This window comes from Leuciscus leuciscus, assembly GCF_965113295.1.
Source record: "Leuciscus leuciscus genome assembly, chromosome: 21".
Classification (NCBI taxonomy): Eukaryota; Metazoa; Chordata; class Actinopteri; order Cypriniformes; family Leuciscidae; genus Leuciscus; species Leuciscus leuciscus.
Genome location: NC_138745.1, coordinates 551,692 through 576,278, shown reverse-complemented (window position 1 = coordinate 576,278; position 24,587 = coordinate 551,692). Strand labels below are relative to the sequence as shown.

The window sequence follows — 24,587 nt, the reverse complement described above, 5'->3', positions numbered from 1 at the left end:
TTTAAAGTTTTCTGTTGGTTAAACAAACATTTCATTACCATTTTGGAAGCGTAATGGGAACGTCACTTTTGAATGTTATCCGAACGTTCATTTTAAAACAAAAAATCCTAAATGTTCCATGAAGGATGTATGTTTAATGTTTTGTGCTTATGCTTTGAGAACATTACTATTAAAGACTAGATCACTTTGAAGGAATGTTCTAATAATTTTACTGGAAGAACGTTTGTTCATAACTTTGAGAGAACGTTAGCTTTAGTTCTGAGAACGTTCCCTGTGCTAATGTGCTACTGTAGAGTGCATTGTCCTTATGTGGTAATGAAGATACCTGCACGACTTCAGTTCATAATGAACCATTGTTCATGGCTTACACATGTAGTGTAGGTCAACAAAACCCCAGAGCTGTTCCCCAGCAATAAGCCGTGACCCTTGACCCGAGAGAAGAGTCTCAGCTTGTCACTATAGCAGGAGCAGCTTCATTAATGTCAACACTGGGTGAGGTGGACGAGACAATAGTCACATCACGTGCCGTTCCTAACATTCACAACGTGACTAACCCTCTTCTGCCTCATTGTGTAATTATATACTTTGCACCACAAACTGGGTTATAGTAAAGGGTGCTGGTTTGGGAGCATGTCTATGTTCCCACAGCCCTATGTTCCCACAGCCTTATGTTCCCACAGCCCTAGCACTAAAACTTACCCTTCATAGGGGACTAGGGCTTAATTAGTTAACATACCCAAACCTACCCCTCACAGGAGGGAGACTTGTCTGGGATGTAATTGGGCTATCCCTGTACCAGCACAAGCACTAAAACCTACCCTTCATAGGGGACATAGTTAAATGAGCGAACATAGGACTGTGGGAACATAGGACTGTGGGAACATATGGTTGTGGGAACATAGGGCTGTGGGAACATATGGTTGTGGGAACATAGGGCCTAATTTTCAAAATTTTCAGTAAAAAAAAATACTTAGAAATGTGGGAACATAGGGCCGTGGGAACATAAGGCTGTGGGAACATAGGGCTGTGGGAACATATGGTTGTGGGAACATAGGGCCTAATTTTCAAAATTTTCAGTAAAAAAAAAATACTTAGAAATGTGGGAACATAGGGCCGTGGGAACATAAGGCTGTGGGAACATAGGGCTGTGGGAACATAGGACTGTGGGAACATAGGGCTGTGGGAACATATGGTTGTGGGAACATATGGTTGTGGGAACATGGGGCTGTGGGAACATAGGGCCTAATTTTCAAAATTTTCAGTAAAAAAAAAATTCTTAGAAATGTGGGAACATAGGGCCGTGGAAACATAAGGCTGTGGGAACATAGGGCTGTGGGAACATAGGACTGTGGGAACATAGGGCTGTGGGAACATAGGGCCTAATTTTCAAAATTTTCAGTAAAAAAAAAAATTCTTAGAAATGTTGTAACATAGGGCATAAGGCTGTGGGAACATAGGGCTGACCCCGCTGGTTTAAAGATGAACTGAACTGAAAAAAAAAAAAATTTTATAACGTGTTGTTTATGACAATTAAAAGTAAATTACACTAAAATTTTTTTTTAAAAATATCAATATAGCTTTTTTTTAAAGCAACACAAAAATTGCGTTTGTTAGTATAAGAACGCTGGCAATTCTGATGACGTCACTGGAATGGTAGGACCTGCGAAGGTATATGGCAGCTGCAACTGCAGGTCCTATACACACGAAAATGAGTCATTTTGGTTACGTGTTTGAGCCTGTGAGGGACAGGCCAGTAGTACTGACTACCACCACAAGGAGGACGATCAGTTTCAGGCTCCACCTACAGTACAGGATCGTTTGGGGGAGCGGCGCGCGCTGTATCGATTCGCCTCACTGATCAAGTGCAAAAGAAACTACGAGCATGCAACGCCGTTACGTTGTAAATTACACGAAATAAAAGTAATGCAGGTATGATCCAGATTGTATTTGCAATGTACATAGTCAATTATTAATGGAGCATAGTGGTTCATGGTGTTATAAGAGGGAAATGTGGTGGGAGGTTGGAGGGCTGTAGTAGTCATGCACTCTCATTTATTGTATACAAGCACATTATGCATTTTATTAAATAGAGACTGCTTATATATGTCGTGTGCATTTAGAGAAAAATACTAAAACATGGTTGAGGTACTGTGCGTTTTAGAAAGTCAAGGCAGATAAATGGCAAATGTGATTGGACGAATTCATCCAATGGGATCGCTTGTTCAGTTAGCTGCACGCAAAAATGTTAAAATCAAAATACTCCCTGCATCAACAATGTTTCCTGACACGATGAACATCAGCTAGCTTCAGGGTGAGTAGAGGGACATTGGATTCTGTTGACAGACCTGCTGCGGTTTAGTTAGCTGCTAGTAAACGCATTATTAAGGCAGCTGGGGTTACGATACATTTTCACAGGCTAACGTTACCTTTGACTAGGAAACCAGGCTTTATAGCGTTCAACAAAACTGAGACTGACACACTCGGCATTCATTGAAGTTGAGTCACAAAACCAAGCTAGATACCAAACGATCCAACCTAGGTAAAGAGCTAGCAGCTAAACACGTTGGAAGCACTTTTGTCAAACTCCACAAGCTAGCCACCACTCCGACCATATAAACTGTATGAATAAATAATCACTCCGATGATATCACAGATTGATGCGTTTACTAGCAGCTAACTAAACCGCAGCAGGTCTGTCAACAGAATCCAATGTCCCTCTCTACTCACCCTGAAGCTAGCTGATGTTCATCGTGTCAGGAAACATTGTTGATGCAGGGAGTATTTTGATTTTAACATTTTTGCGTGCAGCTAACTGAACAAGCGATCCCATTGGATGAATTCGTCCAATCACATTTGCCATTTATCTGCCTTGACTTTCTAAAACGCACAGTACCTCAACCATGTTTTAGTATTTTTCTCTAAATGCACACGACATATATAAGCAGTCTCTATTTAATAAAATGCATAATGTGCTTGTATACAATAAATGAGAGTGCATGACTACTACAGCCCTCCAACCTCCCACCACATTTCCCTCTTATAACACCATGAACCACTATGCTCCATTAATAATTGACTATGTACATTGCAAATACAATCTGGATCATACCTGCATTACTTTTATTTCGTGTAATTTACAACGTAACGGCGTTGCATGCTCGTAGTTTCTTTTGCACTTGATCAGTGAGGCGAATCGATACAGCGCGCGCCGCTCCCCCAAACGATCCTGTACTGTAGGTGGAGCCTGAAACTGATCGTCCTCCTTGTGGTGGTAGTCAGTACTACTGGCCTGTCCCTCACAGGCTCAAACACGTAACCAAAATGACTCATTTTCGTGTGTATAGGACCTGCAGTTGCAGCTGCCATATACCTTCGCAGGTCCTACCATTCCAGTGACGTCATCAGAATTGCCAGCGTTCTTATACTAACAAACGCAATTTTTGTGTTGCTTTAAAAAAAAGCTTTTAATTGTCATAAACAACACGTTATAAAAAAAAAATTTTTTCAGTTCAGTTCATCTTTAAAGGGGTTGCTCACTTCAGAATAAAAATTTCCTGATAATTTACTCTCCTCACCGTCATCCAAGATGTTCATGTGTTTCTTTCTTCAGTCGAAAAGAAATGAAGGTTTTTGAGGAAAACATTCCAGGATTTTCCTCCATATAGTGACTTCAATGGGGTCCAACGGGTCGAAGGTCCAGATGTGAGTTTCAGTGCAGCTTCAAAGTCTCGACACGATCCAGCCGAGCAATAAGAGTCTCATCTAGACAAACCAGCGGACATTTCAACCTGATTATGTAATGTGTGTCTCATCACAGCGAGAGCAAGACCAGCATTTGTGGTTAAAAGTATATAAATGTTTATTTTATTTTATAAAATGACAGACGGTTTGTCTAGATAAGACTCTCATTCCTCGGCTGGGATCGTAAAAAACTGCAACTTGGACCTTCAGCCAGTTGGACCCCATTGAAGTCACTATATGGAGAACAATCCTGGAATGTGTTCCTCAAAAACCTTCATTTCTTTTCCACTGAAGAAAGAAAGACATGAACGTCTTGGATGACGAGGGGGAGAGTGAACTATCAGGACATTTTAATTCACTCCTTTAAGATCTGGGTGTATCACTAGATGTAGCTGTGTCTCTGACTGAAAGTCTCCACAAACAGTGTCACAGCATAAACTTCCATTGTCTAATTTTTTATTTTCTTCATTTTAGCTTGTGGAACCATATCTGTCCAGTATGAGGAACAACCGGGACGTTCCTCAGGTTGTCTCTCAGGACCTCATGCGACATGCCCACGATCTTAAAAACAAGGTGTTTGTCATGATTGGAAAAGTCAAAGGCAAGACGTACCTTCCTTTGCCTCCAGGATTGGAGAAGCTGGAGCAAGTTCCTCCTGAAGAAGATAAGAGGTGCTGCTCAACAAACGGGGATTTTCATAAACATACTTTTTTTTTGTCTGAAATATTTAATTTGCATCTTCGTTTGGTAATATCTTTGCAGTTTGCATCACGTGGATAGAAGCCTCATTTATTCCATGGAGACGGTTGTGGTTGATTGGACTAATCAGGTGTATAAGGTCCTGAAGAAGGACTCCTCAGAGCTGTTGCTGGAGGGCACGAACCCGACTCCTCATGCAGAGCTGAGCTTCTGGAAGACCAGGTGAGTGTGACTCCGGCACTGGGAGTTCAGGCTCTGATGTGGCCTGGAAAAGCTCTTCAACCGTGTTTGTCCACTTGATGTTGTGTTGCAGGCTTGCTGACCTCGAGGGCATTCACAGTCAACTCCAGGAACCTAAAGTGGCCACACTGGCGGAGCTTCTGCATGCCATCGACAGCAGTTATTATCCTGCTTTTGCAAAAATGCTCCGGGATGTTGTGGAAGGTACGGTGTTGTGCACAAACATCAGTTTTGCCTTTAAACGTGATGCATTAAAGATGCTTTTTCCCATGTTCATCTGTCTCTCAGTAACGCTCTGTTTACTTCCTGACTCTATGAAGCCCCTCCTTCTGAAAAGCACACTGTGCTCTGATTGGTCGTTTAAGTCAAGTCAAGTCACCTTAATGTAAAGACAACAAACACAATTTAGTGTATTAAAACTTTTTTTTTAAATCACAGGACAGGTTTCACTTTTGGAGGCTGGCTCCATTTATTATCAAAACAAAAATAAATGACAGATTAGGTGGGTGCGGGCGAGGGTGAACCTCACGCCGGGCTGTAGAGCGCGGGCTCGTCAGGCAGCGACCACTCGAGGCCGAGGCCTTATACGGCCTACGCTGTCCTCGTCAGCGTCCTCACCGTTAGGTCCACCAAACCTATCCTGGAGCAAATTGTGAAACTCCTGAAACCCTCTGGAGGGTCTGGTGGACCCGAGTACAGCGACGATGTCCCCTACGCAGCTGTTTCTGCTCTCCAGAGCATATACGAGCGGTGACTCTCTCGATTAATGCTAATGCTAATGCTCGATAAACATCTAAAAAAGATGGGCGCCAAAACTTTCACCTCTGACGCGCGTAAATTTCGCTTCAAACTTTTGTTTTTACGCGCGTTAGACACGCGAATTAACACAAAATGGTCAAGCGTCAAACTAGACGCGGTAGACGCGAATTTGACGCGCTATTCGCGTCCGGTGTGAACGCACAGTTAGGGTTGGGTATTGGTTGGGTTTTATCCGATACCAGTACCTACTCGGTATTTTTTAAACGGTTCCGGTGCATAAACGGTTCTTGAACCGGTACTTAAGAAAACGAAAGCACACACACTTTATAAAAAAAAAAAATACCTGTGTGTGTGTGTGTGTGTCCAAACTGGACACAATATTAACTTAAATCTTTAAAGATTTTCTGATTTCTGATTAAATGAAAAATTGCACCATTTAATAGGCTACTGATGTAGCCTAAAACACTTAAGTTAAGATCAAAATTTTGTCTTCTCATATTATGACTTTTACTTTAAAACAGAGAAATATCTGACACTGAGCAGAAATATTTAACACACACAGTATAGCCTCATATAAATATACTTGATATACTTAATACTTGATATGCAAGATTTGCAGTTGCAGACTTCCATGTCCACCACGACACTGGCAGCTGAACTTGAACTTTAGTCAAGCGTGTCAGAGGTTTAGGGTTCTAATCCGCATTCGTACAGTTTTAAAAAAAAAATTTTTTTTAAACTGATTATGCTCATCAGTGGTTGTATATCAAGCAGGGAGACGCATTTCGTGATTTCACCGGAACGAATAGAGAGTCTCCGCAACGTATTGAAGCGCGCGTCCGAGTGAAGACAGTGCAGTGTGCGCGAGCCAAAAAAGAAAACACTGTATCAGCGCCACTGATCGCAGCGGCAACGAGCACTTTGATCACTTGATTTAAAAAACACATTTCAGCGCTAGATCGTCTCTTATTTAACAAACGAACGAAATGAATGCTCTGATGGTTAACTTGGAACATTCGTGCCACGAGATGTTTTATAGGGGCCGGTAAAAAAAGTCAGGCACCGAAAGTTTCGTTCTTATTCGGTCTCGTTACTACAGTTTACGTCGGAACCGGTTCCCTATTGGAACCGAGTTTCGGTACCCATCCCTCCCTAGTCGGTGTACAAAGTCAATTGCGCTGGGTGCAAGATAGGGCCCATAGTGTGTTGCTGTTTGATCATGAAGAAGCTCCAGTTCTTCTCTATATCAGTGTCAGTGTTTCTGAACTCCTGAAACGCCTCCATTGTATCTTGAGTTTCTTCCGGGAACGAACACGTCACAATATTCCTCATTATAATAATTCATGCACAGAATAAAGGGGCGGGGCCTGGTTGAGTTAGTAGTGTGTTAAACTGGCGGTTATGGTAGGGGGCGGGGCATTTCCCAAACACACTCGACCAATCACAACACACTGCTCCAGCTGACCAATCAGAGCACAGTGTGCTTTTCAGGAGGAGGGGCTTCATAGAGACAGGAAGTAAACAGAGCGTTACGGACAGACTGGGACAAACCTGCTCTAATGAGTAGAAAAAGGGCATAATATGTCCTCTTTAATTGTATGAAAGCTATGAATCTTCATTGAATTTTGTATTGTGTTTATAAAGCTCTAAATGAGGCGAAGAACATCAATGCCTTCCTCAAGTCGATGGAGAAGTGTTTGGAAGATCTGGAGAGTGCAGACTTCAGTGAGGTGAAGGGGAAGATCGCTGGTCTCATGCACACAGTGTGTCTGATCTGGGCCAACTCCAAATACTACAACAAACCGGCCCGACTCATCGTGCTTCTACAGGAGATCTGCAACCTCCTCATCCAGCAGGTAGAAACACTTTATTTACAGGTACACAAGTGTCACTGGGGCCCTTTCAGATGGTACACCTGTACCTTATTTACCCATATTACACCCTAATCAAACACGTTAGTGCCTAAATGGTACAGTACATGTTAGTGCCCTTTGAAAGGGTTCTGTCGCAGTGACAGCTGCTCTGCTTTTTTGTGTATAACAAATAAATGTGATATTAATAGTTAACGAGAACAAACTATGAAAAATATTTCTCAAGCATTAATCTTACAGTAGGCCACTTCAATTTCAACATTATTAATATTATTAAAAGCACAAATATGTTAATATTATTTAATAGAGCAGCAGCCAGTTGCATAAAACACTTTGACTAGTCTTACAAGTTGGTCATCTATTTTTTTTCTTTAAGTATGGTCATAACTTTTATAGGTCAGTTACTTAAAACTGTTGATTAGTCTTTTTTAAACTGAAAAATAAGACTGATCACTCCTTGGCAAACTGCTAGTTAGTCAAACTAGTTCTTAACACATAGTGGCTAAGGTTATGCAACTGGCCACTGAGCTAAAATGAACAGTTGTGTTTTTATAACCAATGTTAACAAAGATGTATTATGTAGAATACAATGTATTCCTCATTGTTAGTTCATTTTAGTTGGTGTGTGAACTAATGGGACGTTATTGTAAGTGTCAGCGCTTCACTTACTCAGAGTGTTGTTTGTCAGGCCCGGAGTTTCCTGATCCCAGAAGACATCCTGAAAGGAGACGTGCAGGAGAGCCTCCAGCGAGTGCAGACAGCTGTAGATGTGCTGACGTACTTCAGGGACACATACGAGGACCGACGGGCCAACCTCAGCCAGTACCAGAGGCCCGAGAACACGGTTCTGCCGTGGGATTTCTCCCCACTCCTGGTGTTTGTTGGGCTGGAGCACTTCATGAAGAGACTGAGAGCAATCGAAGTAAGCAGAGACACTTCTCATGTACTTGCATGTTCACATACAGTCCAACCAAACATTATTCACACACCAGATGTCATTTTTTATTTTTTTTACTAGTGTGTGCAGAACACTATAGTTCATTTATGTAAGAGGAGAGCAAAATAAAGTAACTGTGACAACCAAAGATTCTTCATACAGTGACATTTATAAACATTTGGGACCAAAAATTATTCCGACACTTACACCACAGACTGAACAAAATGAAGCATTGCTTGGTCATTGGTTGAGCTAAACTGGTATTATCTAATTGTGTAGTTAAATTTAACAGCTGACAGATATTCAACATAATTCATGTGTGAGACAGTCTAACAGAAGGACGGACAAAACCAGTCAAATATCAACTGAGTTCTGCTCATATTTTATTACCATTTTCTAAACTATAGTGAATAACCTGTGATCATGTGAGAAATGCTGAAGGTGTCTGAATAGATTTAGGTCTGACTGTATATGTGCAATTGTGCATAGCGTATGCTTGGGCCCTAATCCTGAAATGATACAGGCATTCTGGGTAACTAAGCTATATGGAATTATGTGGGGGGAAAAAAAGTGATATTATATGAAGACAATGTTGTCTTTTTTTTTCATTTCCACTGTCTAGACTCTCCTGCTGACGGTAGTGGACATGATGATGCTGGAGAAGGTCGAGTTTGGAGGGATTCAAGGAAAGTCTCTCTGCCATGAAGTCCAGCACTTACATCAGTCCTTCTTGGAGAAATACAAGACTTTCTCAGAGACGCCGTACGACTGCCTTGATGTTTGTGATTTGGTAAGTGGGCAACTTCAGCAACACCACGCAACAAACGCACAGATGACAGGTTGACGTTCCTTGATTAAAGGGTGCTTGTCTGTAGGAGTTTGAAGCAGCTCTAATGAAGCTCCAGCTCACTGTGGACGGCTCTGACCATCAACTGGGTGCAATCTTTGCTCATGCTTTTGATGATGCTTCTGGACTGGAGGACGCTTTCAAGGTGGGCAACACTTTTTTGTTGTGGAGCTGCTCTCATGCTCCCTGGGACATTACACATAGACAGTTTCAGAGCTTTGCTGTGTCTTTAATGAGTTATACTGTAGATACCTGCACATTATCAAGTCCCGATCAGGAACGCAGCCTGTGTTTTAAGACTGGAATGCACACAAATCTCCACGGACTCGAGATCTTTAACAGAGCTCAAACTCTGCAGGAGAAGAAAACACACTTTAGGGGCTTTTTTATTTCTGAGTTGTACTCGCAACGAGCAGAATATTCCACCCTGGAAAATGTTTTCATTACTAGCATATCTGATTTGTGCAGTTGATAGTGCAGTGAACCATAACAATAAAAAGTATGTCTTTGGTGGAAAGCATTTGTGTTTGTTTTTTCAATACAAAAATGACAACACAGTTTCATAGAGTCTCTGCTTGGCAGGTTTTGTTGATGTTTGGCCGACTGTTGGAACGACCCCTGATAGCAGCCGATGCTCAGACTAGATATCCCAGGCTGATCAAAATGTTTGACGAGGAACTGGAATGTTGCAAGATGATCTTCCAGAATCAGATGAAGAAAGAGGAAACCCAGGGTTCGGTCTTCATCTTCATTATCGACACGTAACATCACTGGGGTGTTTTCCATTATCTTATCTTGTGTTTTTAACTGTTTATTGGTCTTCCAGATTACTCTCCTGTCTTCAAGAACATGCCTGTGGTTTCTGGAGGATTGAGATTTGTCCAACAATTGCAGGAACGCATACAAAGCCCTTACAATAACTTCAGATTCATCAACTACCCGTAAATATCTTTTGTGTTTTTTTGAGAAGGCTTGATTGGGAATCGCCCAACAGTTTGTTTTCTTCATTAAACATCTTTGTTTGTGTTATGATAGGTGTCTGGAGTCTGTGGAGGGAAAGGGGGTGATCGAGAAATACGATGATCTGATGCAGCAATTCAAACGGTCAGTTTATGTAATATACACAAGGGCTATATGTACACACAGGGGGCTGATAGGCTAACAAGACACACAGAACATAGGGTGGGTGATATGACCACGATCCCCAGTGAGAGTTCCCGTCATTACCACCAGAGGGCACTCCACCCCGGACTATTGTCATTCCCTCATGAAACTACATTTCCCATAATCCTTTGCCCAGACCATCATCCATTATCACATTCACCCGTGTCTCATTATCTTGTTGTAAACGGATGAGTTGAACTGCTGGATCAACGGTGGGACTGGTCTTGCTCGGCTGCTGGATCTGTGCATGGCGAAGTCTTCTGTTACGAACTGCTCCGAGACACGAAGGGTGAGGATCCAAACGCAGTGTTTTAATGAAAGGGTAATCCACAATCATAGTAAAAGACAGGCCAGAGCACAGTAAATCAGTCCAGTCAAACAAATCCAGGGAACAGGGAACACAGTGGGAACACAGTGGGAACACAGTGGGAACACAGTGGGAACACAGTGGGAACACAGTGTTACACATACAAGACTTCACAGGGAATGACGGAAAGAACCAGGCTTATATAGGGTGAGTAAACAAGATAATGAGACACGGGTGAATGTGATAATGGATGATGGTCTGGGAAAAGGATTATGGGAAATTTAGTTTCATGAGGGAATGACAATAGTCTGGGGTGGAGTGCCCTCTGGTGGTAATGACGGGCACTCTCACTGGGGATCGTAACTGAATGAGTCATTTTATTTCACGATAACAACAGTTATTTTTCATAAAATTCTAAACCCAATGGCCAACTTGTTTCTTGGTGTTTTTCTGTGCTTTGAGAATTGGCCTCATAATGTGTCTTTTATTCATTTTTAGGGATTGTTTTGTTTGTTCTATGGAAGGCTCAGCTAAACAGGCCAATAAGAGACTACTATTATTCCTTTTAATTATACAAATGCCACATTAAAACAATTACAAATGTATTTGTCCAATGAAATCCCTAGTATCTTAAATCCCTGTTACTAATCTTGTTTATTTTCATTGTGTGTCCCAGTTTATACTCTAAACCCAGAAGAACAATTTTTTATTTATCCAATATATAGACCACTCTGATCCACCTTTGTTAGAATAAATGGGCCTTTTTATTGAAGGACCTATATATTCTCTGCTGCAAGCGTGAGCATCAAAGGTGTAAGTAGAAGATATGGGTGGTATTGCTGAGGGACCTTCAGGCTCTACATGGAATAAACAAATAAACATGATTTATTTGCTCATTTAAGGCGCTAGTGTCTGTAGATTATTACTTCAGGGTCTCATTTTCTCCAATTATGTGCAATGCTTCCATAGCACAGCATGAACAATGGTTTTGTATAGCGTAGCTAACGCAGGAACGCACGCGACTGCCCACAGAGTGTCACAAGAGCGCTTGTATGTGTAACCAAGGACTTGTGTTCATGTGTGTGTTTTGCATGCAGTTTCCCTTCATATGAGAAACTAATTATGCATTTCCCAAGGAGCCAGATCTGTGTTCTCTCCAGTCAAAATTAAGCCCCCTCGTTAGATGATGGGAATCACTGGTGTTGCGGAAACACAATTTAGCCGGAGATGTTATTGGTATCTCATGTCATAATATCTTGTCAGTGAGATGTATGACTTGTGTGAAGCAAAAAGATATTTGATTTGGTGGGCCGCAGCTCTGCAGCTGTAACAAGACCATCAACACCACACCAAGCCCACAGAAATCCAATAAAGGCCAGAGTGTACAGTCTCTCACAACAGGCCTATAAAGAGATTACTGTAACAGTACTGGGAGCCGACGTGCGTTCGTGATGAATGCTGAGCTTTGGTCAGAACCAGCAGTTCAATCATTCTCACGCACATGCAATCCTACTTACATAAGGACTTTATGCTGGAGGAGTGTAATCTGCACATAATATGTGCAAGATTGAGATTTGAATACTTAAGAATTTGCCTGTTGTGTTCACAGGGATCCAGGATTGAACCTGGCCTATCCCATTCCCAATCCCAATCCCTCGACGGTCCTTTGAATAATATACCTCTACAACATTATCTAATAATTGACTCAGCCAAAAGAAGATGTTTGAGAAAATGTCCGAGCTGCTCTTTTCCAGACAGCGAAGGTTTATACTGATTTATACTGTCAAGCTCCAGCAAGGAAAGCAATGCATATAAAAGTGGCTTTATATTCAGAGTCCTCTAAACATACTTAAGTTCATGCCATTATTTACTGATTACATTCCCCTCCAACGCAACTGGAAAATCTGATTTGCGATTGTATTTGATGCAAAAATGCCGTCTTCGGAAATGTTGTGCAATGCTTGACATCTGAGATTTGAGAGATCCTATAGAGGAAGAAAATACCAGCTTAAATTCAGATTTGTGTAACTTTATTGCACACAAGTTGCATTAATTAGTTTGTAATTTTTTGAATCAAGCACCACCAACGTTTGATGTATGAAGAGCAACTATTCATTGAAATCCTTAATTCTGGCAAATATTAAAAAAAAATCTGTAATTGTCTTGCTGATTTTTTTCTTTTTTCTTCAGATACTCCTCTAAGCTGTACGACATCTGGGCTAGCTCTGTGGCCGAGAAGTCACAGTTTAATCTCCAGAAGCCACTGATATCCCGAGAGCACCGCACAAGACTCATCTCCGTCAACTTCAGCCCGCAGGTCTCTATACACATGCGTGTGCTCAGTATGTTGATATAGCTCTGCATGGGCTGAATGTGAGTGTTTGAGTGTTATCTGGTCCTGCAGCTGGTGTCGGTTCTGCGGGAGGTGAAGTACCTGAAGGCCAGACAGGCTGAAGCCATCCCAGAGATGGCTGATGACATCTATTCCAAAAGGGAGTTGCTGTGGCAGTATGTGGCCAATCTGGAGCTCACAACCAGCTGGTACAACAAAGTGATGAGCTCTGTGCTGGAGGTGGAGATGCCACTGATCCAGAGCCAGCTGACAGACATCGATGCCAAGCTCAAAGAAGCGGAGGAGAGCCTCTGCTGGACAAGCCCAGGTACAGATCTATCAAGACCATCTACAGACGTCATCATGAACACTTCGAATCTGCCTAAACTTCAGCTTCCTTCAGTCCAAACTAAGGCAACACACTTATTTCAGTGATATCTGGCAGCTAATAGGAACATTTTACATAAAATATTTCAGAAAAATCTCTTTTTTGTTGTTCACAGCACTTATTATAGTAACACTTTACAATAAAGTTCATTAGTTAACATTAGTTGATGTATTGACTAACATGAACTAACACTGAGCGATACATTTGTTACTGAATTTCTTTGTTAATGTTAATTACTTTCTTCTTCTTCCGACGAGCACAAAAGCAGATGTTTAGCAGAATGTTCATGCTGCTCTTTACAATGCAAATGAACACACCACAAATTACCTATGCAAATGTCCATATTGTCAGGTTTGAAATTACATGATAATCCACTCTTTTGATTTAGAATAGTCTAACTAAAAAGTCTACCTTTCTAATGTGTTAGGAATCTGGGAATACATCCAGGACAAACGTGAGATGGTACATGACTTGGAGCAACGGCTGCAGAGGACTAAGGACAATGTGGAGGAGATCCAGACTATCATGAAGAGCTGGACTTCGCCAGTGTTTGAAAGGAAGGATGGGAAGAAAAATACTCTCTTAAACCTGGATGATAAGATGGAGCGCCTGGAGAGAACGTACAACCACATCCGAGCCTCAGGAGCCAAGATCCATCAGTTACTGAAAGTATGCTGTGACAAAAGCCAGTGGGAATCCCGTCTAATGACAACTGACCAAATGACGCGTGTTAAAGGTGCGTCTTTTGTTTTTCTTTTGTTTCAGGACAATTTGTCCCTCTTTAAAGCAGAGCCGTCATCTGCCCAGTGGAGGAGTTATGTGGAGTACATTGATGAAATGCTCATCGATGGTTTCTTCGATGCTGTTGAGAGCTCGCTCAAGTTCTTCATGGAAAACACAGGTGTGCTTTCTAACTGTTCTTTAGGCCTCACTAAATGTAATCATAGGGGTTTCCCTAGACGTTCCTACCACTGCAGATTGATCATTCCTCACTGAGACCGTAACACACGATTCCCCCGATACAGACGAGAGCGCTGGCTTGGAGCCGCTCTTCGAGGCCCAGCTGTGTCTGCAGGCTCCGGAGATCGTGTTCCGCCCGTCTCTGGAGTTTCACGCTTCAGACGGCTTCCCTCATCTGGTGGAGAGCCTCATCAGTGATGTCTTCAGGATCTCCACGCTTGTGCCACGATTATCTGAGCACATCGGTTTCCCACACTATCAGGTACTGATGCCTCAGATCACTTCATCTGGGTTTAGCTGTGAAGAAACTCAAAGATCCGTCATTGTCTTCTTTAAAGTCATCGTGAAACGGGTCCAATACATTTTACATGGTAAGCTTGGAGGGGAAGTGTGAAAAGGGAAGAAGGGTCTGTGAGGTCAGCTGAAAGTGTGTAATTTCAAAGGCAGATCAAGTCATTCCCGGAAAACAAAAATATATTCAAAAATGTTTTGCCACCATTAAGTTAAGTTAGTTTTCAATAAGTGATGAAAATGCTATTTCTGAATGTTTTATAAATGTTCAAAATGTCCATGAATCATGAAACATGAATTGAATGTTCTCTGACAGTTCTGAAACAACATCCAACAAAAAACGTTTCAGAAAAATGTTCCATGAATGATCTATAAATGATGTGTTTGTGCTAACATTTAGAGAACATTATTAAAGACCAGATAACTCTGAACAAACCTTCTATAACATTTCTGGAAGAATGTTTGTTCATAACTTTGAGAGAACCTTGCCACAACGTTGGCTAGAGTTCTGAGAACGACCCCTATATGCTGGTTTTCAAAAGATTATAAAGAACAAACTGAAACCAGAAACATGTAGTAAAACAAGAGCAGACGATTTTGTTTCCATGTTATTTACAGTCGGATATATTGACACGGTGGTCTTGTTCCTTCAGGCTGATATGGAGGACATGGAGGATCTGGCGGAGATGAGGCAAACTCTCATGGAGCGTGTGGAGAAAATCATGGGAAAGTGCCTTGAGTACCGCAACACCCTCGAGCGCTACGCCTACCTGTACGTGGATGACCGAGCCGAGTTCATGCAGCAGTTCTTGCTGTACGGGCACATCCTCACGAGCGAGGAGATCGAGGCCCACGCTGAGCACGGGGTCCCAGAAGCCCCTCCGCCACTCGAGAGCTTCCGCCAGCAGGTCGACTCGTACGAGCGCCTGTACGAGGAGGTGCAGCGACTGCAGCCCATACATGTGTTCGAGTGCTGGATGAGGGTCGACGCTCGAGCCTTTAAATCTGCCCTGCTCAACGTCATCAAGAAGTGGAGCTTGATGTTCAAACAGCATCTCATGGATCATGTCACTAATAGGTAAAAGCACTGAGTAGCTAACTCCATGACATATATGCTAATCAGAGGCAACTGAAGCTGCAAAATGCTCTGCCTGATTTCGTACAAGGTGCTTAAAGTGCTTGAATTTGACGTTTTGAAATGTAAGTCTTGGAAAACCCCTGAAAACAGCCGTATTTCTGAAAAGGTGCTTGAATTAGTGAGAGACAGTAGAGCTATATTAGAGAACAGTGTTAAATTTTATCTTGTCACACTCATCTGATGTTGATATAGAGCCATTTCGCATAGCTATGAGCGTGATATTGCTCATATAATTATTCTAGTATATTATACAGCTTTCATTCTTCAGGTCAATATATATACATTCAAGGGAGAAAAAATCAGTTATCTTTGTCATAGCATGCTTTAATAGTTAAAGTTACCGCAGTCACTGCATCTGCTGCACTTTATTTGTGCCATTTTGTTTTATTAGTTTATTTATTTATCTATTTACCTTTTTTATCATTTGAAAGATAATGTTTGATAAGTGAGATCTCTGATTGTTGTCCTGGAAAACCAAAAAAGTAGTGCTTGAAAAGTCCTGGAATTTCATTTTCCAGTATCTGTCCGATCCCTGTTGTAATCTGTGTGCCGTGTGATCTGTAGTCTGTCTGACCTGGAAGAGTTCATCAGAGTGACTGAGACTGGGTTTGGAAAGAGAGTGGAGGAGGGCGACTATGAGGGCCTGAAGGAGATCATGGGTTTCCTGATGGGGTTGAAAGACCGGCAGAGCGCTACAGACGAGATGTTCGGGCCTCTGCAACACACCATCGATCTGCTGAAGACTTATGAACAAGAGCTCCCAGATGCAGTTTACAAACAGCTAGAGGTAAGTGTCTGCATACAATATTGATAGTGTGGCCTCTGAGGGAAAGTTCTGCTGAACGCTGATAGATAAAGACATTAAATTGCTTAATTGCAGCTCAGGCCTCCAAGGATTCATAATGACGATCTTAAACTTTATTAGCAGTAACTGTTCTATAACCTGATGTTACAAGACACCCCAGATGTATAGGGTAAAATAATAGATATCACCATACTTCACTAGTTGATTGATTACATTAATAATTGCAAAACAAAAATGTATTACAAGTTTTCTGAAATGTTCTTTAAATATGAAAATGAGGCGTTATCTAATTAAATATGCACTAAATTAAAAATAAAACTGTAAAGTTTGGTGTATGTCAGTGTTACTGAAGTGGAAATTTATGGCTCAATGTAGGAGGAATTTAAAGATATAAACTGTAAGTGAAATCTACAGATGCAAATAGATAAAGTACTCTAAAAGATACAGTTAAAAGTGTATTTGGGATGTTTTCTTTACACTAGTCTGAAAAAAACACTTTATGAAAAGCCAAAAAACCCACAATCTCAAAGTTGACAGATGCCTGAAAAACACTGTTTTTGCCTGTAGTGTCTGGCCTTAATACGCTAGTGGCTAACATGTTCTGCTAGTGGTTATCATCACATCTGCTGGTGTTTTCAGCGTGGCATTGCTCTGTGTGTTTGATGGACAGGTGCTGCCAGAGAAGTGGACCAATATGAAGAAGCAGGCTGTGGGAGTGAAGCAGCTCGTGGCCCCGCTGCAGGCGAGCGAGGTGGCCAACTTACGCAGGAGATGTGCCTCGTTCGATGTGGAGCAATACACCTTCAGGGAGCAGTTCCGCAAGAGTAACTTCTTCAGGTACAGCACATGGAGACCAAGAGTCTCTGAGAATGTTAATTGTTTCAAAGCTGCTTCATAGTAATAAACAGGAAAATTACAGAATCAGTGATGCAAACTTCATCAAATATGAGACAAATTCAGATTGTAAAGCCGCTCTACAGAAGACCATAGTGTTGATATTCTGTTCAATGTGGATTTAGTTCAGATCGATATATGTGTGAAATCCATAGACTGTAAAAAAATATGTGTGTAGTGTGTGTGACGTCACCCGTAGTGTTTCTGAAGAGCGTTTCTGAAGCCCAAAGTGGACGGAGCCGGCCGTCGCCATCTTGGCAGCGCCACTCCCGTATAAATGAAAATGTGCAGCGAGGCGGATTAGCTGAGGTGACGTGACGCTAACAGACAGCAGACAAACGGCTAGTACATCTAGCGGCAATCCACTTGTCACTCAAGTGGCCACGCCCTTAATTATGCAGAACTTTAAGGCTTAATATAATTTAAACGGATGAGTTATAAAATAATTCACCCCCTCACAGTCGTCATGAAGGGCAACATTAGCTATATAGACCAAAACCACTTTTTGCACCAGACTGTAAACATGTTTTTTTCTGCTGTAAAGTTGGGCATTTTAACATGGGGGTTTATGGGATTGAGTCTCTTCTGCAGCCGGTCTCTAGTGGCCAGTCGATGAACTGCAGTCTAAGTCACTTCCATGTTGGCTTCAAGAGAGAGACCGGAAGGTTGCAGCTTGGTGAAATATGGTCTCCATTTGTTTTCAGATTTGACTGTGTGAATCCGCATAAGATGCTGGACACAGCACACGAACAGATCCAGGAGATGGACACTATGATGGCTGGGCTCACTGAGTCGGCTAATCTCTTTGAAGTGAACATACCAGACTTTAAACAGCTGAAGCAGTGCCGAAAAGAGCTGCCCATCCTCAAGGAGCTGTGGGATCTGGTGCTGGTGGTCCAGTCGAGTCTGGACGCCTGGCAGACGACGCCCTGGAGGCAGATCAACGTGGATGACATGGAGATGGAGTGCAAGCGCTTCTCCAAAGAGCTGCGAGCGCTGGACAAAGAGGCTCGCTCGTGGGACGCCTTCACCGGACTCGACGGCACCGTGAAGAACACACTGATCTCGCTGAGAGCCGTCGCAGAGCTGCAGAACCCGGCCATCCGAGCGCGCCACTGGCTCCAGCTGATGAACGCCACCGGGGTCCACTTCACCATGGACCAGGACACCACGCTGGCCGACCTGCTGCGCCTCAACCTGCACCACTTCGAGGACGAGGTGCGGGGCATCGTGGACCGGGCCGTGAAGGAGATGGGCATGGAGAAGGTGCTGGGCGAGCTGGACGCCACCTGGACCAGCATGGCCTTCGACTTCGAGCCTCATCCACGCACTGAGATTCCTCTGCTCAAGTCCAACGAAGAGCTCATCGAAACGCTGGAGGACAACCAGGTGCAGCTGCAGAACCTCATGACATCCAAGTACATCGCGTTCTTCTTGGAGGAAGTTTCCACGTGGCAGAGAAAGCTCTCGGTGACCGACTCCGTGATCTCCATCTGGTTTGAAGTGCAGAGGACTTGGTCTCACCTGGAGAGCATCTTTATCGGATCGGATGACATTCGCTCCCAGCTTCCCGAGGTCGGTCTTGCTGATGTGTTTCTATTATTATTCATTTGTTCTTGACTGAAAACTTATCTTGCCCTCGAATAGCCACCAAACACACACACGTGTAAAAACAGCCGGAATAGTAAAGAAGGAAATGTGAAACAGACTTTAATGGAGAAAGATTTGAGTAGCATCTTGTCCTGCCCTCTGGCACTCTATTCATAGATCTAGATGAGAGATGAAAATGCTTTTGGCCGAAAACATTTGGATAATTACTGCTGGGCGCCTGCGGCCGGAGACACAGATGTTCCTCAGAATGTCAGAGGGTTCTTTGAGGTTTTTCTTTATGGCAAACTAACTTGTCTCGACTCATTCTCTCATGAATGTCTCCACAGGATTCCAAATGCTTTGACGGTATCGATGCTGATTTTAAAGAGCTGGCACTGGATGCCAGAAAAACCCCCATCGTTGTGGAGGCCACCAATAAACCTGGTCTCTACAGCAAACTAGAGGACATGCAGAGCAGGTTTGCAGCAGATCACCTGATCACCTCACAGGAATGGCTGACTCCAAACTTGTGTCTCCTTCATTTCTTCCAGCTCCCCGTATTCCTTTCTTTCCTACATAAACAAGAGATATTAGGCAGAATTCTTGACCAGCTCTTTTCCTTAAAACAAAGGTTGAAGGCAATAACTATAACTATAACGGTTTAAAGATCATTCTAACTCTATGGAAATAGTGGAGTCCATAATTATAACTATAAAGACTAAGAGGAACGATATCGTTGGAATCACTTTCAGAGCGATGAACAATAAAACACTGACAGCCAATCAGAATCCATCCTGCTTTAAGAGGTCAAGCATTTAAAGAGACAAAAGCTACATTAAACACGACAAAACTTCAGCGTGCGTATAATAACCAGAACATTATAATATACAGAACATTACAATAACCAGAACATTACAATAACCAGAACATTACAATAAACATGATAATAAACATGATAATAACCAGAACATTATAATAACCAGAACATTATAATATACAGAACATTACAATAACCAGAACATTACAATATACAGAACATTATAATATACAGAACATTACAATAACCAGAACATTACAATATACAGAACATTATAATATAAAGAACATTACAATAACCAGAACATTACAATATAAAGAACATTACAATATACAGAACATTATAATAACCAGAACATTACAATATACAGAACATTACAATAACCAGAACATTACAATATACAGAACATTATAATATAAAGAACATTACAATATACAGAACATTATAATAAACATGATAATAAACATTATAATAACCAGAATATTATAATAACCAGAACATTACAATATACAGAACATTATAATAAACATGATAATAAACATTATAATAAACATTATAATAAACATTATAATAAATATTATAATAAACAGAACATTATAATAAAAATGATAATAAACAGAACATTATAATAAACAGAACATTATAATAAACAGAACATTATAATAAACATTATAATAAACATAATAAATATTATAATAAACAGAACATTATAATAAACATTATAATAAATATGATAATAAACAGAACATTATAATAAACATTATAATAAATATGATAATAAACGGAACATTATAATAAACATTATAATAAATATGATAATAAACAGAACATTATAATAAACATTATAATAAATATGATAATAAACATTATAATAAACAGAACATTATAATAAACAGGTATAGATGTTAATATAATTTTAGTGATATCACTTTACAGTAAGGTTCATTAGTTTACATTAGTTAATGCATTAAGTAACATGAACTAACACTGAGCAATACATTTGTTACAGTATTTATTAATAATAATAATAATAATAATAATTCATTACATTTATATAGCGCTTTTCTCGGCACTCAAAGCGCTTTACATAGAAGGGGGACACTAATGTAGTTATTGTTCTCGGTGTAGACACTAATGTAGTTATTGTTCTCGGTGTAGACACTAATGTAGTTATTGTTCTCGGTGTAGACACTAATGTAGTTATTGTTCTCGGTGTGGACACTAATGTAGTTATTGTTCTCAGTGTAATATTTGTTAATGTTAGTTAATAATAATCCAGTTGTTCATTGTTTGTTCAAGTTAGTTCACAGTGCAGTAACTAATGTTCACAAATACAACCTTTGATTTTAATAATTTATCAGTAAATGTTGAAATTAATATTAACAAACATTAATAAATGCTGTAGAAGTGCAGGTCATTATTAGTTCATGCTAGCTAATGTAGTAAACTAATGATCCTTATTGTAAAGTGTTACCATTATAGTTATTGTTCTCGGTGTAGACACTAATGTAGTTATTGTTCTCGGTGTGGACACTAATGTAGTTATTGTTCTCGGTGTAGACACTAATGTAGTTATTGTTCTCGGTGTAGACACTATTGTTCTCGGTGTAGACACTAATGTAGTTATTGTTCTCGGTGTAGACACTATTGTTCTCGGTGTAGACACTATTGTTCTCGGTGTAGACACTAATGTAGTTATTGTTCTCGGTGTAGACACTATTGTTCTCGGTGTAGACACTATTATTCTCGGTGTAGACACTAATGTAGTTATTGTTCTCGGTGTGGACACTAATGTAGTTATTGTTCTCGGTGTGGACACTAATGTAGTTATTGTTCTCGGTGTGGACACTAATGTAGTTATTGTTCTCGGTGTAGACACTAATGTAGTTATTGTTCTCGGTGTAGACACTAATGTAGTTATTGTTCTCGGTGTAGACACTAATGTAGTTATTGTTCTCGGTGTGGACACTAATGTAGTTATTGTTCTCAGTGTAATATTTGTTAATGTTAGTTAATAATAATCCAGTTGTTCATTGTTTGTTCAAGTTAGTTCACAGTGCAGTAACTAATGTTCACAAATACAACCTTTGATTTTAATAATTTATCAGTAAATGTTGAAATTAATATTAACAAACATTAATAAATGCTGTAGAAGTGCAGGTCATTATTAGTTCATGCTAGCTAATGTAGTAAACTAATGATCCTTATTGTAAAGTGTTACCATTATAGTTATTGTTCTCGGTGTAGACACTAATGTAGTTATTGTTCTCGGTGTGGACACTAATGTAGTTATTGTTCTCGGTGTAGACACTAATGTAGTTATTGTTCTCGGTGTAGACACTATTGTTCTCGGTGTAGACACTAATGTAGTTATTGTTCTCGGTGTAGACACTATTGTTCTCGGTGTAGACACTATTGTTCTCGGTGTAGACACTAATGTAGTTATTGTTCTCGGTGTAGACACTATTGTTCTCGGTGTAGACACTATTATTCTCGGTGTAGACACTAATGTAGTTATTGTTCTCGGTGTGGACACTAATGTAGTTATTGTTCTCGGTGTGGACACTAATGTAGTTATTGTTCTCGGTGTGGACACTAATGTAGTTATTGTTCTCGGTGTAGACACTAATGTAGTTATTGTTCTCGGTGTGGACACTAATGTAGTTATTGTTCTCGGTGTAGACACTAATGTAGTTATTGTTCTCGGTGTAGACACTAATGTAGTTATTGTTCTCGGTGTAGACACTAATGTAGTTATTGTTCTCGGTGTGGACACTAATGTAGTTATTGTTCTCGGTGTGGACACTAATGTAGTTATTGTTCTCGGTGTAGACACTAATGTAGTTATTGTTCTCGGTGTATGTTCTCGGTGTAGACACTAATGTAGTTATTGTTCTCGGTGTATGTTCTCGGTGTAGACACTAATGTAGTTATTGTTCTCAGTGTAGACACTAATGTAGTTATTGTTCTCGGTGTATGTTCTCGGTGTAGACACTAATGTAGTTATTGTTCTCGGTGTATGTTCTCGGTGTAGACACTATTGTTCTCGGTGTGGACACTAATGTAGTTATTGTTCTCGGTGTAGACACTAATGTAGTTATTGTTCTCGGTGTAGACACTAATGTAGTTATTGTTCTCGGTGTAGACACTAATGTAGTTATTGTTCTCGGTGTGGACACTAATGTAGTTATTGTTCTCGGTGTGGACACTAATGTAGTTATTGTTCTCGGTGTGGACACTAATGTAGTTATTGTTCTCGGTGTAGACACTAATGTAGTTATTGTTCTCGGTGTGGACACTAATGTAGTTATTGTTCTCGGTGTGGACACTAATGTAGTTATTGTTCTCGGTGTGGACACTAATGTAGTTATTGTTCTCGGTGTAGACACTAATGTAGTTATTGTTCTCGGTGTGGACACTAATGTAGTTATTGTTCTCGGTGTGGACACTAATGTAGTTATTGTTCTCGGTGTGGACACTAATGTAGTTATTGTTCTCGGTGTAGACACTAATGTAGTTATTGTTCTCGGTGTGGACACTAATGTAGTTATTGTTCTCGGTGTAGACACTAATGTAGTTATTGTTCTCAGTGTAGACACTAATGTAGTTATTGTTCTCGGTGTAGACACTAATGTAGTTATTGTTCTCGGTGTGGACACTAATGTAGTTATTGTTCTCAGTGTAGACACTAATGTAGTTATTGTTCTCGGTGTAGACACTAATGTAGTTATTGTTCTCGGTGTAGACACTAATGTAGTTATTGTTCTCGGTGTAGACACTAATGTAGTTATTGTTCTCGGTGTAGACACTAATGTAGTTATTGTTCTCGGTGTAGACACTAATGTAGTTATTGTTCTCGGTGTAGACACTAATGTAGTTATTGTTCTCGGTGTAGACACTAATGTAGTTATTGTTCTCGGTGTAGACACTAATGTAGTTATTGTTCTCGGTGTGGACACTAATGTAGTTATTGTTCTCAGTGTAGACACTAATGTAGTTATTGTTCTCGGTGTAGACACTAATGTAGTTATTGTTCTCGGTGTAGACACTAATGTAGTTATTGTTCTCGGTGTAGACACTATTGTTCTCGGTGTAGACACTAATGTAGTTCTCGGTGTAGACACTATTGTTCTCGGTGTAGACACTAATGTAGTTATTGTTCTCGGTGTAGACACTAATGTAGTTATTGTTCTCGGTGTAGACACTATTGTTCTCGGTGTAGACACTATTGTTCTCGGTGTAGACACTAATGTAGTTATTGTTCTCGGTGTGGACACTAATGTAGTTATTGTTCTCGGTGTAGACACTATTTTTCTCAGTGTGGACACTAATGTAGTTATTGTTCTCGGTGTGGACACTAATGTAGTTATTGTTCTCGGTGTGGACACTAATGTAGTTATTGTTCTCGGTGTAGACACTATTGTTCTCGGTGTAGACACTATTGTTCTCGGTGTGGACACTAATGTAGTTATTGTTCTCAGTGTAGACACTAATGTAGTTATTGTTCTCGGTGTAGACACTAATGTAGTTATTGTTCTCGGTGTAGACACTAATGTAGTTATTGTTCTCGGTGTGGACACTAATGTAGTTATTGTTCTCGGTGTAGACACTAATGTAGTTATTGTTCTCGGTGTGGACACTAATGTAGTTATTGTTCTCAGTGTGGACACTAATGTAGTTATTGTTCTCGGTGTAGACACTAATGTAGTTATTAGTTATTGTTCTCGGTGTAGACACTAATGTAGTTATTTTTCTCGGTGTAGACACTAATGTAGTTATTGTTCTCGGTGTAGACACTAATGTAGTT

At 40.7% G+C, this 24,587-nt stretch overlaps 1 protein-coding gene across 1 annotated transcript in view; it reads left to right on the top strand.

The window, feature by feature from the left end:
- dnah9 (dynein, axonemal, heavy chain 9) overlaps window positions 1-24,587 on the top strand; it is a 144,971-nt gene that overhangs the window by 2,515 nt on the left and 117,869 nt on the right. The window contains 20 exon segments of the mRNA XM_082152581.1: window positions 4,216-4,412; window positions 4,504-4,662; window positions 4,754-4,884; window positions 7,084-7,295; window positions 7,999-8,232; window positions 8,870-9,037; window positions 9,123-9,239; window positions 9,677-9,827; window positions 9,921-10,035; window positions 10,130-10,198; window positions 12,756-12,882; window positions 12,970-13,225; window positions 13,713-13,954; window positions 14,051-14,186; window positions 14,311-14,507; window positions 15,190-15,614; window positions 16,239-16,461; window positions 17,150-17,316; window positions 18,078-18,948; window positions 19,311-19,441. Coding sequence (XP_082008707.1) covers window positions 4,216-4,412; window positions 4,504-4,662; window positions 4,754-4,884; window positions 7,084-7,295; window positions 7,999-8,232; window positions 8,870-9,037; window positions 9,123-9,239; window positions 9,677-9,827; window positions 9,921-10,035; window positions 10,130-10,198; window positions 12,756-12,882; window positions 12,970-13,225; window positions 13,713-13,954; window positions 14,051-14,186; window positions 14,311-14,507; window positions 15,190-15,614; window positions 16,239-16,461; window positions 17,150-17,316; window positions 18,078-18,948; window positions 19,311-19,441 — 4,328 coding nt within the window.